At 39.2% G+C, this 17,980-nt stretch overlaps 1 protein-coding gene across 5 annotated transcripts in view; it reads left to right on the top strand.

Moving 5' to 3' along the window:
- LOC126088613 (uncharacterized) overlaps positions 1-17,980 on the top strand; it is a 511,853-nt gene that overhangs the window by 428,763 nt on the left and 65,110 nt on the right. For 4 of the 5 annotated variants that reach the window (XM_049906837.1, XM_049906839.1, XM_049906840.1 and 1 more), the window contains exons 7-11: positions 1,746-1,988; positions 8,573-9,078; positions 14,510-14,627; positions 14,726-14,767; positions 15,555-15,983. In XM_049906837.1, coding sequence (XP_049762794.1) covers positions 1,746-1,988; positions 8,573-9,078; positions 14,510-14,627; positions 14,726-14,767; positions 15,555-15,983 — 1,338 coding nt within the window. The remainder of the gene's footprint in view (positions 1-1,745; positions 1,989-8,572; positions 9,079-14,509; positions 14,628-14,725; positions 14,768-15,554; positions 15,984-17,980) is intronic. The other variant, XM_049906841.1, reaches the window with a different exon arrangement.

Here is a 17,980-nt window from a genome sequence, read left to right on the forward strand (position 1 = left end):
TCTATGGATTATGGCTCGGAGGAACCCTGAAATCAATGCCATCATGCTGAATAATGGTTTTTATGCAACCACATGATGTCATGTTATGACTCAAACTGTGCACAATAGGCTGCATGATGTACAGCTTCACTCCCAACATCCATGGTGAGGTCTATCTTTGCAACCTCGACACCATTTCAGCATGGTACGGATGGGCCCAGCTACATGCCAGATGGACCGCTCATGATTGACATCGCATTCTCTTCACTGATGAGTGTCGTGTACACCTTCAACCAGACAATCATCAGAGACATGTTTGGAGGCAACCTGGTCAGGCTGAACGCCTTAGACACACAGTCCAGTGAGTGCAACAAAGTGGAGGTTCCATGCTGTTTTGGGGTGGCATTATGTGAGGCCAACGTACGCCGCTGGTGATCATGGAAGGCGCCATAATGGCTATATGTTATATGAATGTCATCCTCTGAACGATAGTCCAACCATATCGGCAGCATATTTTAGAGGCATTCGTCTTCATGGATGACAATTCGCACCCCCATAGTGCACATCTTGTGAATGACTTCCTTCAGGATAACGACATCGCTCGACTAATGTCCAGCATGTTCTCCAGACATGAACCCTACTGAATATGCCTGGGATAGATTGAAAAGGGCTGTTTATGGACGATGTAGGATAATGGAATGTAGTCGAATTAAGTCGGGTGATGCTGAGGGAATTAGATTAGGAAATGAGACACTTAAAGTAGTAAAGGAATTTTGCTATTTGGGGAGCAAAGTAACTGATGATGGTTGAAGTAGAGAGGACATAAAATGTAGACTGGCAATGGCAAGGAAAGCGTTTCTGAAGAAGGGAAATTTGTTAACATCGAGTATAGATTTAAGTGTCAGGAAGTCGTTTCTGAAAGTACTTGTATGGAGCATAGCCATGTATGGAAGTGAAACATGGACGATATCTAGTTTGGACAAGAAGAGAATAAAAGCTTTCGAAATGTGGTGCTACAGAAGAATGCTGAAGATTAGATGGGTAGGTCATATAACTAATGAGGAGGTATTGAATAGAATTGGGGAGAAGAGACGTTTGTGGCACAGCTTGACTAGAAGAAGGGATCGGTTGGTAGGACATGTTCTGAGGCATCAAGGGATCACCAATTTAGTATTGGAGGGAAGCGTGGAGGGTAAAAATCGTAGAGGGAGACCAAGAGATGAATACACTAAATAGATTCAGAAGGACGTAGGTTGCAGTAGGTACTGGGAGACGAAGAAGCTTGCACAGGATAGGGTAGCATGGAGAGCTGCATCAAACCAGTCTCAGGACTGAAGGCCACAACAACAACAACAACATGGACAATGTGACCCACCAACCACTCTCAGGGATCTATGCCGAATCACTGTTGAGGAGTGGGACAATCTTTACCAACAGTGCCTTGATGAACTTGTGGATAGAATGCCAGGACGAATACAGGCATACATCAATGCAAGAGGACGTGCTTCTGGGTATCAGAGGTACTGGTGTGTATAGCAATCTGGACCACCACCTCTAAAGGTCTCACTGTATGATGGTACAACATGCAATGTGTGGTTTTCATGAGCAATAAAAAGGGCGGAAATGATGCTCATGTTGATCTATATTCCAATTTTCTTTACAGGTTCTGGAGTCCTCAAAACTGAGGTGACACAAAACTCTTTTTGATGTGTGTATGAATTTATCATTGCTCTGTGCTTCTAACAATAATTTTTTTAATTGTTCAGGATCACCTGTGCGGACTACAGAAATAGATTTTGCACAGTACACCCAGCGAAACATGAGTGCTGATGTTACTCTCTACTGGAGAATACTTAAGGAACAGAAGGAACTGGAAGCTGTTTTGGTTGTCAACGGTACCAGTTGGGTGGGACTGGGTTGGAGACCTCGCTCTCTAACTGCAACATGCCGCAACTTCCCAGAAATTAAGGACACTGTCATTGTGACACCACCAGTCACAACACCTGCAGGTGGGTTATCAGATCCTGAACACATTACTATAAGCTCTGTTGTGCGTGGTATCCATAAATACAAGATATAAATTTACGTTTTCAAACATAACTGCATTTGTCTGTTCCTGGATTGATAATGTAGAAGAACACTTACCAAATAGTGGAAGTGTTGATTCATCAACAGGCACACACAAAACAGGAACTTGCTAGCTTTTGGAATAAATCATTTGGCGAGCTAGAGTATACACACACACACACACACACACACACACACACAGGGGGGGGGGGGGAGAGAGAGAGAGAGAGAGAGAGAGAGAGAGAGAGAGAGAGAGAGAGAGGACTAGAGTACAGTGGGTAAAGGGGTGGGGGTGGGAGGAGAGGTGGGAGGCAGAGAGAATGGTTGGGGAGGGGTAGCTAGTGGCACAGAGGGAAGCAGTAAGTTTGGTGACTAGGAATGTGAAGAGGGAGGGGTGGGAGGTACATACATACTGGAGCTGCTGAGGTGTGGCACATGATGAAGATGAAGGGGAAGTGTGGATTAGAAGGGGCTGATAGGACAGAGGAAAGGGAAAGTGTTGGTATCCCTGTCCTCTGCCCTGTCACTCCTTTCTAAATCTGTGCCTTCACATCATCTTCATTGTTTGCCACACCTCACCAGCTCCAATACCAATGTGTCACATGTGTAGCCCGTGCACTTGCCACCCCGCTCTCTCCACATTCCTAGCCACCAAACTTATTATTTCACACTGAGCTGCTAACTACCCATCTCCAACCTCATTCTGGAGTGTTGTACAGCCCATTTAAGCCTGGCATGTTACCAATGCTTGGTTCCATACAATACACCACTGGTGGCTCTGTTGGTGATAGTTCGATTCAGTTTCTGATAGCGTATCGATTGCTTCACTGTCTTAGCCCATCTTGATGTTGAGTGAGGATACAAAATCTGCACCGATGATTCTGAAATGGTGATAGCTGGGTACTGCTATCACTGTGATACAATGCTGGTTTAGCCTTGAGTCTTCAAAATTGGTGTCTCACCCCATGGTGAGGGATCAAATTCAATAGGTTATTGTCCCCATCTCCTCTTGCTGGTGGGTGGCAGTGGATCATTGTGCCAAGGACAGAAGTGGCACCTGTGATGTGGAGGCAGTGGTGATGCTGGCTGGACATGAAGGTGTTTCTGGGGCAGCATGGAAACTATTCCTGTTGTGGTGCAAGTGTTCTGAGTACTAATCTCTTGCCTGGCATGTATGTGATTAGACAAGGTCCAAGTTTTACATGATTTTAATGTTTGGAATGCCTTTTAGTGTTGGTGATTCCAAACATACATGGAAACTTTTTTTCCATAATTGAGTTAAGGGATAATTTTTCATAGTAAGGATTGTGCTTCCTGATGTTGTGAGAACTGGGAAGTGATCAATGGCATACAGTATTCTGTCTTGTGAGTTTTGGACCACCTTTGCTGAGAATGTGGTCTAAATATTCATCACTGCGTTGGACAAAACTTCATTTGATCAGTTAACATTTTAAGCTATTATTATGCAGCATCTGAAACAACTTTCGTATATTCTCAGTGTGATGCTCTCGTGGGTTTTGTGATGATAATGTCTGCCAGGAAACTGATGTACTGGGGATGTCCTGTATCATCTATTCTATGTACCAGTGGAAAGTTCCAGTTATACTGGTATAGCTGAAGGACAAGTGTTTACAGCAATACATACCAAACAGTGTATTTTTACCATAATTCTCTGTGACTGCTCATCTGACAGTAGCTGCAAATACGTGTCAGCTGTGTCTATCTTAGAGAAGTATCAGCTACTGTTGTTCACGTCTTGTTGCATCAGTTACTGTAGCAGGGCAATTTTCTGCTGATACTGCTGCTAATATTTTTCTATTTTCCGTCCACCTGCTTAGCTGAGTGGTTACGGCGTTTGCCTCCCATGCAATGGGTTCGGGTTCAATTCCTGATTGGGTTGGAGATTTTCTCCACTTGTGCACTGGCTGCTGTGTTTGTCCTCTTCAACCATTCATCATCACTGACATGCAAGTCGCCCAATGTGGTGTCGCCTGAAATAAGACTTGCAATTCGGCAGCCAAACTTCCCCAGATGGGGCCTCTTGGCCATCAACGCCACAATATCATTTCTTTTTTTCCCCTAATTTCTGACAAATTTCAAGAAATACAGCTCCATCTTGGCCTTGACACTTTATTTTGTATTATTAATAATTCCAAATGATAGCCTTAATCGTGTGTTAATTCTGACACACACTTTATTTTATGAACAACAGTTACTCACAAGGGTTAGTACACGGTATTTAGAATTACATTTTGAACCAAATCATCACATGCTAGTGGCCAGTCCGTTGAGTTACAGTCTAATCTAAATGGTGAGAAATGCAAGTTTCATTAATACGCAAGTGGCCACTGTCCAAGAGAGAAGCCAAGAGAGCGAGTTTGAAGCTAAATCCAAATAATACAGTTGATCAACTGTGGGCAGCGCAAAGGCTGGCAAGGAGGGCAGTACGTTCATCCAGAGAGTGACAGTTGGTCCATCACCAGCATTTGGTTCCCCGTGATATAGATACAATGCTGGTTTTGATTTGATTTGATCTGATTAATTTCATCTCATAACATACAATATTCAGATCTTGTGATCTGTTGTACTGGAGACATGTCAATATATAAATTTAGGGATTTAGTTTACAGACGTAAAAATAATAACAAATATAGTTATCAAACAATTTTTTAGCTCTACAACACTTTTTTTTACAGAGATGTTAATTGCCCTGCTTAAATTATCACCTCATCATTCATAAACTCATCCACTGAATAACAACATTTTTCCACTAACAGTTCACGTAATTTTTTCTTTAGATGACCAATTTCCATGCTCAGAATATCACAGCCCTTTAATTTATTGTATATTTTCATGCTCATATATTGAGGAGTCATAGAAATAGCTTTAATTGGTGTGGAGGAAGCATATAATTTTGTTTTTGCCTAGTTGTGTAAGTGTGTTTGAAGTAGCATAAAATTTTGTTTTTGCCTAGTTGTGTAAGTGTGTTTGAAGTGAAATTCTTTGCAAAGTTTGACTTTATTGTACAGGAAAATTAGAATTTCAAAAATGCATAGTGATGGGACAGATAATAGATTTAGTTTTTTAAACAATGAATGACATGAGGTTCTTGGATGTGCAGCACACATCTTCCTAATGATTCTTTTTTGAAGTTTTAATATCCATACCATATAACTTGAATTACCCCAAAATACTATGCCATATCTGATGACACATTTGATGTAACTATGGTACACAATTTTTCAGCTGTCCTTGTCTATTACGTCATGTAACATTCCCATTGCAAAAGAAAAGCTGTTTAGTTTGTTAACTAAATATTCTGATTGTGCCTGCCAGCTTAAGTTTTCGACAAGTTTAGTCCTAAGAATTTCACTGTGCTTGCTGGTTCTATTTTCTCATTTTTATATAGGACATAGATCTCACTTGGATTAGATTGTTTTGATTTGAATTGTGTGAGTTGCATTTTTGTAATGTTTAGTTTCAGACCATTTGATTGAAACCAGGCTTCCAGAGAATCCAAAGTGTTTACAACACAGTCAGCAATTTCTGCAAATTATTTTTATCAGTCAGCACTGAAGTGTGATCTGCAAATAGGACTGACTTTGCATTGATGTTCAAGGGTATAAATCATTTATATAAAACAGGAAGAGAATTGGTCCCAAAACCAAGCCCTGGGGAACACCTAGTGAGATATGAGTAATTTGCAGAGTTAGATGTTATTATAACTCTTAGCTTCCTGTTTGTCAAATATGAGGTCAGCCACTGGAGGGCACTCCCGCTGATCCCATATCTCTTTAATTTATACAGCAAGAAGGAGTAATTCACTGAATCGAATGCTTTGCTTAGGTCACAGAAGATACCTGCAACTTTGCTGCTGTTATCCAATGAGAAGCTAATTCTTTCAACAAATGTGTTTATTGTGTATAAGGTACTTTTTCCTTTTTGGAAACCAAATTGATTTTTATCAATGATATTAAATTCTGAGACTAAATTTAGTATCCGTGTTGCAGCAAGCTTTTCAAATAACTTAGAGAAAAATGACAGGATAGAAACAGGTCTGTAATTTCCAATTTCTTCTTTTGGACCTTTTTTGTGTACTGGTCTTACTTCAGCATACTTCAGTAACTCTGGGAAGCACGCTTGCTTCTATGGTAACCATCAGTTGATGGTGGCAGCACCAGTAGTTTGTCATCCACCCTGGCATCAGTCCATCTCAGTGTCAGCAGGGCTTAGTAGAAAGACATTTTTTTCTAAGTATCTTTGTGCATCTTGGTACATTTATCCATCATCTCTCCTGCAGAGTACTTAAAAATTATCAACCTTCACTTTTGAGCACAAGGAAAAGCCTGATGGGGGCAACATCAGGAAGGCAAGGGGTGTTCTCAAAATTATTGAACCCTACTGCAGTTAAATAATGTAACTACCTTTTTATTGTTATTTGGAGTGGTGTTATACAGCTGAATCTCAATCTTGAGTTAATTATCTGGGAACTGAGCTGATATGCTTTGGCACATAATATACAATGAAGGAAGCAGCCTCTGTTGTGTTCTGCAGGTAAAGTATTTTCGGAATGGTCCAGATGGACCTCTAATATTTTACCATTGACTTCTTTTTTTTACCATGATATGGTTGTGGGACTGCAGGAATAAAGCCGTAGTTTGTTAACTGTAACACTTATATTCACACAATGAAGTCTGCCTCTTCCAGATTTATTTGAGAATACTTTGCATTAAGAAGCAAAGTGCACTATATACTGCTTTGTCGAGAAGTGTTATACAAATAAAAAGTGCTTGCTTACTTCAGCTTATGATGCAGTCATACAGACCACTGATGCAGAGGGACTTAAAAGTTTCTCTGTCTCGTGGTGTGACACATATCAGTCTTTTTCACTAGTGTACACTTCACAGCAATATTATCTTCATTGTCTAGCAGAAGGTCAGCTTAAGCAGGCTTGGGTCATCGAAGTTAGTGTATGGACTTCAAGGGCTGGAGACATTGTGTTAGAAAACTTAATCTATGCACCAATCTCTTGATTCTAATTAATAAACGCTTACAGTAAACTGTGATAGTGGCAGCTCTAGGTATTTGCTGTACTTTGTGCGTGAACTGGCGTAAATGTGCACAGAAACAGGTTGCCCCTTGCCCTCCAGCTACTTCATATTGTGGAACTTACTTTGTACAGTTTGTAGTAATCAGTTTCATTATTCTGCTGTTTCTTTCTACCCTTTCTAGCATCTACATTTTTCCAGGTTTGGAATAGCAAATTACTGTTGTATTTCAGGCCCAATCTTTACTTTCACAGAGTGGCATATAGGCTGATCAGTCAGCAAAGTCAGGAATGCAATTTTTTGTGCAGCTTAGAGGCACACACAAAAATAAATAAAATCATAGGATTACACACAGCTATTAAAACCACAGGTTCCTTCTTAAAGGTAGAAAAGAGGATTTATTCACATCAGGTGATGTTAAAAGCTTGAGCTTCAGATGAGCAGATTGTTTTTGTTTATAACTTGCATTTAACGACTTCCATAACAGAAATGAGTTGGTTCATTTTCAAAGGTTCTTTGCCTGACTACTTCCCTTGATTGTCTGCCAGTGTAGTTATCAGTGAAAGCAGATATTTGTTGTCTTTTGAATGGTGAGGACTGGTATGTTTTGTCTAAGAAGTGGATTAAAATGCCACAGACAGAAGTAGTATGCAGGAATTGATATGTCAACAAAATAATCAATGTTTGAAAATATAGTATAATTGGATTGATAAAAAATCTAGTCACCAAGCAGCAGCAGGAGAAAACATATATAAATGTTCTCAAACTGTGCAAGCTTTTGGAGTTACTGGCTCCTTCTTCTGCCAGAAGAGTTGCATGGAAAGAAAGAGGGAGGTAGGAAAAGGAGTAGCAAGGTTTAGGAAACGGTGAGAGGTACAGAAAAGTCAGCTACTCATCTCATCCGGTAAGTCTCCTCTGACCCACTTAATGACCTAAATATATTTGTCATTAATATGCATTTTTTTGTGTATTTTGTGTTTGTTCTCTGTTTATGTATTATGGATATGTAATTTGCTTTGCCTGTTTATTATGTTATCATGTGTTACATGTAAACATTCTAATGACAAATTCTATATCACATGTGTTACCTTTTGGATGATGAATAAAATAAATAAATAAATAATAACTCTCCCATTTCCTAAATCTCACCAGTCCTTTTCTTCATCCCTGTTCCTTTCCCTTCTTAACACTTCTACCAGAAGAACAAGCCATTGGCTATGAAAACTTGCACATTTCCATATCTTTTATGTAGGTTTTCTCCTGTCACCATTTGGTGATTAGATTTTTTATATGTCCAATTATATAATACATGGGATAGATTTTTTATATGTCCAATTATATAATACATGGGAATTGGGTATAACAATACTTTTCAGGAACTGTGACAGGCACTGTTCTATTTAGCAATGTGATGAATGATGAGTGTTTATTTATCTGCCATCTACTACCTATCTCAGGCTTATTTTGTGTGTAAACAGCTGAACCAGAACCAGAACCCAGCAGTGAGCCAGAACCATCCACTGAGCCGGAACCAACAAGTGAACCAGAACCTTCGGCATCGAGCACAAAGCCTACATTATTTCTTCGGAAACCAAAGTTAGCAAACACAAAACCTCCTGGTCTCAGAAAATCAAACACTACAGCAGCTCCAGAACCAACCAGTGAACCAGCACCAAGCAGTGAACCAGAGCCCAGCAGTGAACCAGAGCCCAGCAGTGCGCCTGAACCCAGCAGTGCGCCTGAACCCAGCAGTGCGCCTGAACCCAGCAGTGCACCTGAACCCAGCAGTGTGCCAGAACCAAGCAGTGAACCGGAACCAAGCAGTGAACCGGAACCAAGCAGTGAACCGGAACCAAGCAGTGAACCGGAATCAAGCAGTGAACTAAAGCCTACTGCTAAGCCAACACCAAGCAGTGCATCCAATCTTTCTGATGTGTCACAGACAAGTACAACTCAGCAACCGTCCAGAAATGTTACCAATAAAGTGAGTGTTATTTGAAAATTTTAGTCATGACTAGAAAATACAGTAGCCAAAACACATTGAGTACATGAGGTACAGTTTGAAAAAAAAAAATTGAACTGTTATATAGAATCTTGTTGGCATGCTAGAGAAGTTAATGGTGTGTGTGTGTGTGTGTGTGTGTGTGTGTGTGTGTGTGTGTGTGTGTCCTTTAATAAAATAGTACAGCATTACATAAATCAGTAATTTGTGTGAAATAATTGTATTAAATACATTTTTTAAATATTAGAACTACGTCCTAATCTATACTCTGCAAACTTCTGTGAAGTGCATGACAGAGGCCTATCCCATTGTACCAGTTATTCGTGCTATCTCCTGTCCTACTCATGTATTTATCACAGGAAGAATCATTGCTTAAATGCCTCAGTGCTTACTTTAATTAGTCTAATCTTGTCTTTGCCATCTCTATGTGAGCAATATATTGGGGGTTGTAATACTCGTATATTCCTAAAGTTGCCACTTAAAGTTGGTTATAGAAACTTTATAAGTTGCCCTTCTCAGGATGGTTAGCATCAGTGTTCAGTCTTCCACCAGCTCTGTTCTTTCAACATCTTAGTGACACTCTCTCACAGTTCAAACAAACCTCTGACCATTTGTGCTATCCTTTTTCGTACCATTCAGTATCCCCTGTTCGCCCTGTTTGATATGTGTCCCACACACTTGAGCAATGTTGTAGGATGGGTTGCATGAGTGCTTTGTTTGCAGCCTCCTTTGTAGACTGATTGCATTTCCCTAGTATTCTACAGCTGAGCCGCAGTCCACCATCTACTTTACGTATGACTGAGACTATGTCTTTGCTCCATTTCATGTCCCTACAAACTGTTACAGCCAGGTATTTGTATGAGTTGACCAATTCCAACTGTGACACATACAATATTAAGGTTGTAGGATACTACACTTTTTTTGGTGTGCACGATTTTACATTCCTGAACATTTAAAGCAAGTTGCCAGTCTTTGCACCAATTTGAAATCTTATCAAGATCTGACTGGATATTTGTGCTATTTCTGTCGGACAGTACTATATAATAGATAACTGCATCACCTGTGGAAAGTCTGAGGTTACTATAAGTATTGTTCACAGAGTAACTTACACAAAACATGAACAGCAAGGATCCCAATATAGTTTTCTTGGGCACACTTGAAGTTACTTCTACATCTGTTGATTACTTTCTATCCAAGATAACATGCTGCATACTTCCTTTCAAAAAATCCTCAATCCAGTTAAAAATTTTGCTGTTTATCCATACATTGCACTTTTGATAATAAGAGTGGGTACAATATTAAGCCAAGAGCTTTTCAGAAATTGAGAAATACTGCATCTGCCTGACTGCTTTCAGTGTGTCATGTGAAAAAAATACGATAGATAATACAATGTATTGTAATTAATTTTATTTTGGTTGACAAAGGCTCAGCCTTTTACGTAAAGATCTAGAATTTTTCAAACTTCTTTCTCTGTGTATCAGTAAATTTTAGTCTTCAAATTTAGCCATTAACTATTTTATTGTGTGCTTTTCTCTTCTTTATGTCTTAAGGTGAAGTTGCAAGGGCACTTTCTGGTTTTTCAGACTGACATCCCTAGAACTTCACTTGACTTTTGCAAACAGTTCAAAGTCATACAGCATCTAGACTGGAAATAGTCATGACAGTGTATGTTCAAAGTTTGATTTTTTCACAGAATGTAAAATTCATACTGTTGTATTGTCATCATGTAACATCAAGCAGTGAATGCCCAACCTTGGCCTATGGCAAAAATGTATAAACAACTGGTGCAGGCAGACTTAAAAATTTCTCTCTTTGTGAAATACTCAATTATTGAGATAATATACAAGGTCACTAGATACACCGTCACAGAAAATTTTACTTCAAAAGAAAGATGCACTTAACGTGATGAAGAGAGAGACTGAAAACATTATTTCATCAATTGCTTTTCTTGATTATAGCAGTATATACAGATTTTTTTAAAAATTGTCACTGAAATGCCCTTAAATTTGATCTGTCTTATATGTCAGTAGCATGTAACATCAGTGGGACTATTTTTCTTTTATTGATGTAAGAACAGATGTAACAAGAAAAAGGAAGATTAGGGTGTAATACCTTCATTAATTAGTTCATTAGAAATGAAACCTAAGCTTGGGTTAGACAAAAGTTTGGAAGGTAATCATCTGTTTCCTTTTTAAAGTAACAATTACAGCATTCTCTGTTAGTGATTTAGGGAAGAATGGCTGGCTGGGGATTTGCAGCCCCCTTTACCTGAATGTAATTCTAGCAATCTAACTACTGTACCACCTCACTTGGTGCACACTGATGCAGTCTTGTCACTGTTTATATTCACAGGTATCAGATGATTTTTCATTGCAATCAGCATTGCAGCTGGTTGAGTGTTTAGAGGTTCCTGTGTTTTCCTCCATGTGAAACACTAATCTTCTTTTACTATTGCTTTCAGTGTGACAACACTATTATTACTTAATGAACTGTAAGAATGTTCAGGAACTTCTTTGCTTGCTGATAGAATGTATCTCTGAGATTATGAAATTCACCAGACATTAAATGTAAGGACTGAATCCAAACTTTTTATTTAGAATCATATTAAATTTTACCATTCTGAGAAGGCAAGATTTTTTAATTTAATCCATAATGGACTGCACCTTTGAGGGGTGTGACTGACAAGTTTCCAATATCTGCCATTAACTTATTAAATGCTCTACATGTTTCAGTCTTCACACTATAATCATCATTATGTGGGAAATTATTGAAGTTAGCCTTTTGTGCTTTGTGAAATGTACACTGTCCCTTTTAAACTAGTAAGGAACGTCTTACACTGATCTTTATACCAGCAAATTCTGTAATTCACTCTTCTTTCTCAGCATGGCGAACATTGGTGTTTTTCCTGGGAAGCATCAACTTAGAAGTAAAAATTAAATTACCTCTCAATTTGTATATTATGTAATTCAACAGACATAATTGTCAGTGCCACTGATAAAACACTTAAAAATAAAAACAACATGCCTGACATTCAGAACAATATTTCCTTCTTCAGAGTGAAAGGCGGGGTGTAGTGGGAGGTTGAGAAAGTCGGGCAGGAGCAGGACCTCACATGGAGAGGAACCTACTTCTTTTTTTATTTTTATTTATTTTTTATTTTTAGAAAGGCAGATGATGGGACAAGTGTAAGGGAATGTAATTGGTTGAAGGTAGCACACTACATACTAATGTACTATCTTCCTCTCAAAGATGATAGAAGAAACAGAGTGAGAAGTAAAAGAGGGGAGCGAAAATAAAAAAGTGGAATAATGCAGTTAAATAACAGAAAAAAGGAGAAAGAGGAAAAGAGAGAGGAGATGTTTGTATGTATGTATGGAAGGATAGCTAGCTTGTTGGATATCCATCCATCTAGCAATTAGTATACAACTTGAGTAGTTTCTCATGTTGAGTGCTTGTGGGTGGGCCTGTAAAGCAAATGCTACAATGGGAACTGTTGTAGGTGAAGACTGTTGGGACATAGTTTGACAAGGGTGTCGTGCAAATTAGGAGAGTGACAGCCAGCAAACAGTGGATGGTGTGGGAAGCTTTATCTGGGAGAGACCATCTCATTTCAGTGCTCAATTTCAGAAAGAGTGATGTATTGGGGCATTAAAAAGCCTAGATGGTACTGGATGATGAGTAGGATGCTTATGACACTTTTGAAAGAGGAGCAATATTGGGTGGAGAGATGAAGAAGGAGACTGATTGAGGGATGACTAAGCATTGAAGACTTTATTGTTAGAACAGATAAATTTACCATAAATACTTACTGCAGAAAAGGAAATGTTGACATGGAAGTGATGGCAGCTGTTGAAGTGGAGATACTGTTCTTTCTGGTTGGTTTGATGTGGACTCATATTCGAATTTCATCGTCAGTGATGTTGAGGTCAACAACCATGAAAGTAGCTCTGTTTTTGGAGAAGGGTCAGGTGAATTTACTTTAGGCAAAGAAGTTAATGTGGTTTGAGGCACAAAAGTGTTACTTTTCACTATGAGCTCAGAACACAAGGATACATAATTAATCCCCTCTCCCATTTTTGTTTTGTTTGTCTGGCCCTCACAGGTGAAGCAGTTGTTGGTAAGGATGAAATTTCCTATTGTGACAATAAACAAAAGTGCTAAAGGACTTAAGAGGTTATGTTGATGGGGGATGTAGGTGTAAAGGAAGATCACATTGGTGCTGAGATAGAAGTTTTCAAAGGAGTGAGAATGAATTTGAAATGTTCTAGGAAGGGTTGGTGTCTTTTATGTAATGTGGGAGACACTTTCTGTTCAGCTAGAGGTGTTTGGTTGCAGGTTTGAAGACTACTGCTACAACAGTATTACTAGGGAGGTTGTGTTTCTGGTAGAAAATGGGGGTGCATCTGTCAGGAAGGTAGCTGTGAGCCATCATGAAGGCCCTAGAGTTCTTAACAGCCTTTGTTTCTCTGTCTGGATGGAAAGAGTGGGGTCATTATGACATGCTTTTGCTTGTTACAGTGGGTAAGAGCAGACAAAGTCCCACTGCTGCATTCTGTCATGGTCAGATATCACAATAGTGGAGCCTTTATACAGATAAAGGATGCTGATGTCAGTCTTCTGAAAGAAGACACAGGGTATGCCCTTTCCTACATCTTTGTCTCCCTCCTCATTACAGGTGCATCCTTCACAATCTAGAGTGTGAGTGACCTACCCTCTGCCACTTTTCAACCTTCTCTCTTTCATTCCAGGAGTGGTAATGAATTGTTGCAAAAATTAGGAGTATTATTAACCAATTTAAGTGTTTCTATCAGCTTTACTAGGAGTTGTGTCTATTGAAGGTAAATGATGGTCAGTCTTTCTGCCTCTTAGTGATTTAACAGCTCCCTCATTTCTTAACTGAATTTATATGTTTTAGTCAGTTAACATTAAAAATAGTTTGTTGGGAATGTGGTGTAGAGATGCTTTTCAACTGGAAGAAGTAAAATTACCTGACAATATGCGCTGATTTAAAAATACATTTGAATCCAGAGCTTTCAGAATTTTCAAAACGAGTTCTTTAGAAGGTTAAGGAAGGCACAGGAAATGAAAAGAGTAAAAGCCTTAGTGCTGAAGGGAAGGGAGAATCTTAGCACACACAAATTAACTGCAAAGCAACGGTAACTGTGGAATAGCATTAAGGATATTAAAGTCTAAATAAAATATTATTGGATGCTGTTTTCAGTTAACTACTCTAAAAATAAATTTCAATCAAGCCATAATATTTATGAGTGCATATGGCAATTTAAATTCAGCATGACACTCTCAGATATACCACATTTGTTTATGTTTGGTTACTTTTCATTCACAAGTACTGTAAACAATTATATCATTAAGGAATTCATAACTACTTTTTGTTCTAATTGCTTTTCATTAGGTAGTGTCATCAAGAGAAACAAAACTGGAAGAAATTCCTGAATCAAGTACTGTCCCAAGTGACCAAGGAATATCCGTCCAGAAGACAAGTGTATCTTATCGAGTCAGTGCGAAAAGAGGTACATGATACAGTAATCACTATTAATTAAATCCCTTAAATAGAATATGCAAGAATTATTAAATGTTTTTGTATGTTTATTTTTTCCTTCCTTTTCAGGTCGCCGGAAGAGAGAAACACCAAATGTAGAACAGTCTCCAGGTAAAATGCACAATCCTCCCTACAGTGTAATAATTTTCCATTTCAGGATAAATTTCTGTAGCAAAGAAATAAAGGCCATTTTCTGTGTGTTAATTTCAACTTATGTCTATAATCCATTGGTGTATAATATTACTGATCTAAACTTGCTGCAAAATAATATATAAAATAGCTCTGGTCTTGGATTTCTTCAGAGCAGCAAAGTTAAGGTAGGGAGCAGCAAAGTTAAGGTAGAGAACACAAAAAATACACTAAAAGTTCAGATTCCTGTTTTCTTTTGGAATTTCTCCCTTATTTTATGTGACTGAACATAGTTTTGATTATGTGGTCTCAGCATCCTACGTTCATAGTTTATTAAAACATTTTATGGAAACTATGGCACATTGCTCTCTTTTGAAAACTTATTTTTTAAGCACTTTGATTTTTTTCATATGTCTTTTATTGCAGTAATCTTAACATTAAATTTAAATTTTGTCTGACCAAAATTCGTGAATTACTCTTAAAGCATGCCATATGTGTGCAACTGTAATTAATTTTTCTAAGCAAAACTTCGGTATTTACAAATCTTGCTGTGACTTTCCTGTGATACAGAAATAGAATCTGTCAACCAGTTGTACACAGTCAAATATGTAAATATTGTACGTTGTTCTACTGATAGATCTTCTGTTCCTGTAGTATTTTGTTGTTGATCTTGAACCATAAAACACTGCTTTCAAGCTTGTACTGTAAGGGCTAAAGGTGGTTGGTGTTTTCTGTATATCTCTGCACTGCACAATTTCTCTTTCATTAGGCAAGACTTCTGTGCAAGGACAACAGTCTGCCTCTCAAGAATCAAGGCCAGGAACATCACAAGGTCCTATTCAAGCTACAAAGCCTGCTTTCCTGCTTAGACCAAAGCTTGGATTAAATGCTTCAGCCCATCCTGAACCTAGTTCTGAACCAGAACCCAAATCTGAGCCTGAACCTGGTTCTGAGCCAGAACCTAGCTCTGAACCAGAACCTAGCTCTGAACCAGAACCTAGCTCTGAACCAGAACCTAAATCTGAACCTGAACCCAGTTCTGAACCTGAACCCAGTTCTGAACCAGAACCCAAATCTGAACCCGAGCCAGCTTCAGAGCCTGAGCCATCGTCTGGGACTGGATCCAAAGCAAAGCCCAAGCTTGTGCCTACAAGCAGTGGGAAGCCTTTTTCTGCACAGGCTGTGCCACAGCCTCAAGGTAATAGATTATGTAGTAAACTCTAACTTAAAGTAGAAAACTCTAACTTGAAAACAACTGCTTTGAGTTTTTCCCCTTGAAGGCAACCTTATTGTATACAGCATACAACAGTTAAAACATTTACTTGTAATTCAGCACGTTAAAATATTATTCACCTTGGTAATATAAAATGCATATTGCACGAAATCTTCTGGTCTTGGGATCTCTTGACATTTGTACACATCAAAATATAAGACTGATTCTTATGCCATAGTGACAATAAATATTTGTTTGGAGGTAATAACAGAACATTTTGATAAATGTGTTGAAACAAAGAATAAGTAAAAACACTCCTGACAAATTTTACTCCTGTGTACTTTATATTTAATTATCAAATAATACAGAGAAGGGCGACTATCTGTATCCATCACTTAGTGAAACATCTTGTACACATATGCCAAGCATGTACAGGGTTATGCAGGATGATAATGTGCAGCTTGTATCACAAATATTGTTAAATGAAGCTAAGTAAGACATTTATTAGAAGTGAAAATAAAGTTATACAGGGTGTTTCAAAAATGACTGGTATATTTGAAACGGCAATAAAAACTAAACGAGCAGCGATAGAAATACACCGTTTGTTGCAATATGCTTGGGACAACAGTACATTTTCAGGCGGACAAACTTTCGAAATTACAGTAGTTACAATTTTCAACAACAGATGGCGCTGCAAGTGATGTGAAAGATATAGAAGACAACGTAGTCTGTGGGTGCGCCATTCTGTACGTCGTCTTTCTGCTGTAAGTGTGTGCTGTTCACAATGTGCAAGTGTGCTGTAGACAATATGGTTTATTCCTTAGAACAGAGGATTTTTCTGGTGTTGGAATCCCACCGCCTAGAACACAGTGTTGTTGCAACAAGATGAAGTTTTCAACGGAGGTTTAATGTAACCAAAGGACCGAAAAGCGATACAATAAAGGATCTGTTTGAAAAATTTCAACGGACTGGGAACGTGACGGATGAACGTGCTGGAAAGGTAGGGTGACCACGTACGGCAACCACAGAGGGCAACGCGCAGCTAGTGCAGCAGGTGATCCAACAGCGGCCTCGGGTTTCCGTTCACCGTGTTGCAGCTGCAGTCCAAATGACGCCAACGTCCACGTATTGTCTCATGTGCCAGAGTTTACACCTCTATCCATACAAAATTCAAACGCGGCAACCCGTCAGCACCGCTACCATTGCTGCACGAGAGACATTCGCTAACGATATAGTGCACAGGATTGATGATGGCGATATGCATGTGGGCAGCATTTGGTTTACTGACAACGCTTATTTTTACCTGGACGGCTTCGTCAATAAACAGAACTGGCACATATGGGGAACCGAAAAGCCCCATGTTGCAGTCCCATCGTCCCTGCATCCTCAAAAAGTACTGGTCTGGGCCGCCATTTCTTCCAAAGGAATCATTGGCCCATTTTTCAGATCTGAAACGATTACTGCATCACGCTGTCTGGACATTCTTCGTGAATTTGTGGCGGTACAAACTGCCTTAGACGACATTGCGAACACCTCGTGGTTTATGCAAGATGGTGCCCGGCCACATTGCACGGCCGACGTCTTTAATTTCCTGAATGAATATTTCGATGATCGTGTGATTGCTTTGGGCTATCCGAAACATACAGGAGGCGGCGTGGATTGGCCTCCCTATTCGCCAGACATGAACCCCTGTGACTTCTTTCTGTGGGGACACTTGAAAGACCAGGTGTACCACCAGAATCCAGAAACAATTGAACAGCTGAAGCAGTACATCTCATCTGCATGTGAAGCCATTCCGCCAGACACGTTTTCAAAGGTTTCGGGTAATTTCATTCAGAGACTACGCCATATTATTGCTACGCATGGTGGATATGTGGAAAATATCGTACTATAGAGTTTCCCAGACTGCAGCGCCATCTGTTGTTGAAAATTGTAACTACTGTAATTTCGAAAGTTTGTCTGCCTGAAAATGTACTGTTGTC

Source organism: Schistocerca cancellata, chromosome 6 (assembly GCF_023864275.1).
Source record: "Schistocerca cancellata isolate TAMUIC-IGC-003103 chromosome 6, iqSchCanc2.1, whole genome shotgun sequence".
NCBI lineage: Eukaryota > Metazoa > Arthropoda > Insecta > Orthoptera > Acrididae > Schistocerca > Schistocerca cancellata.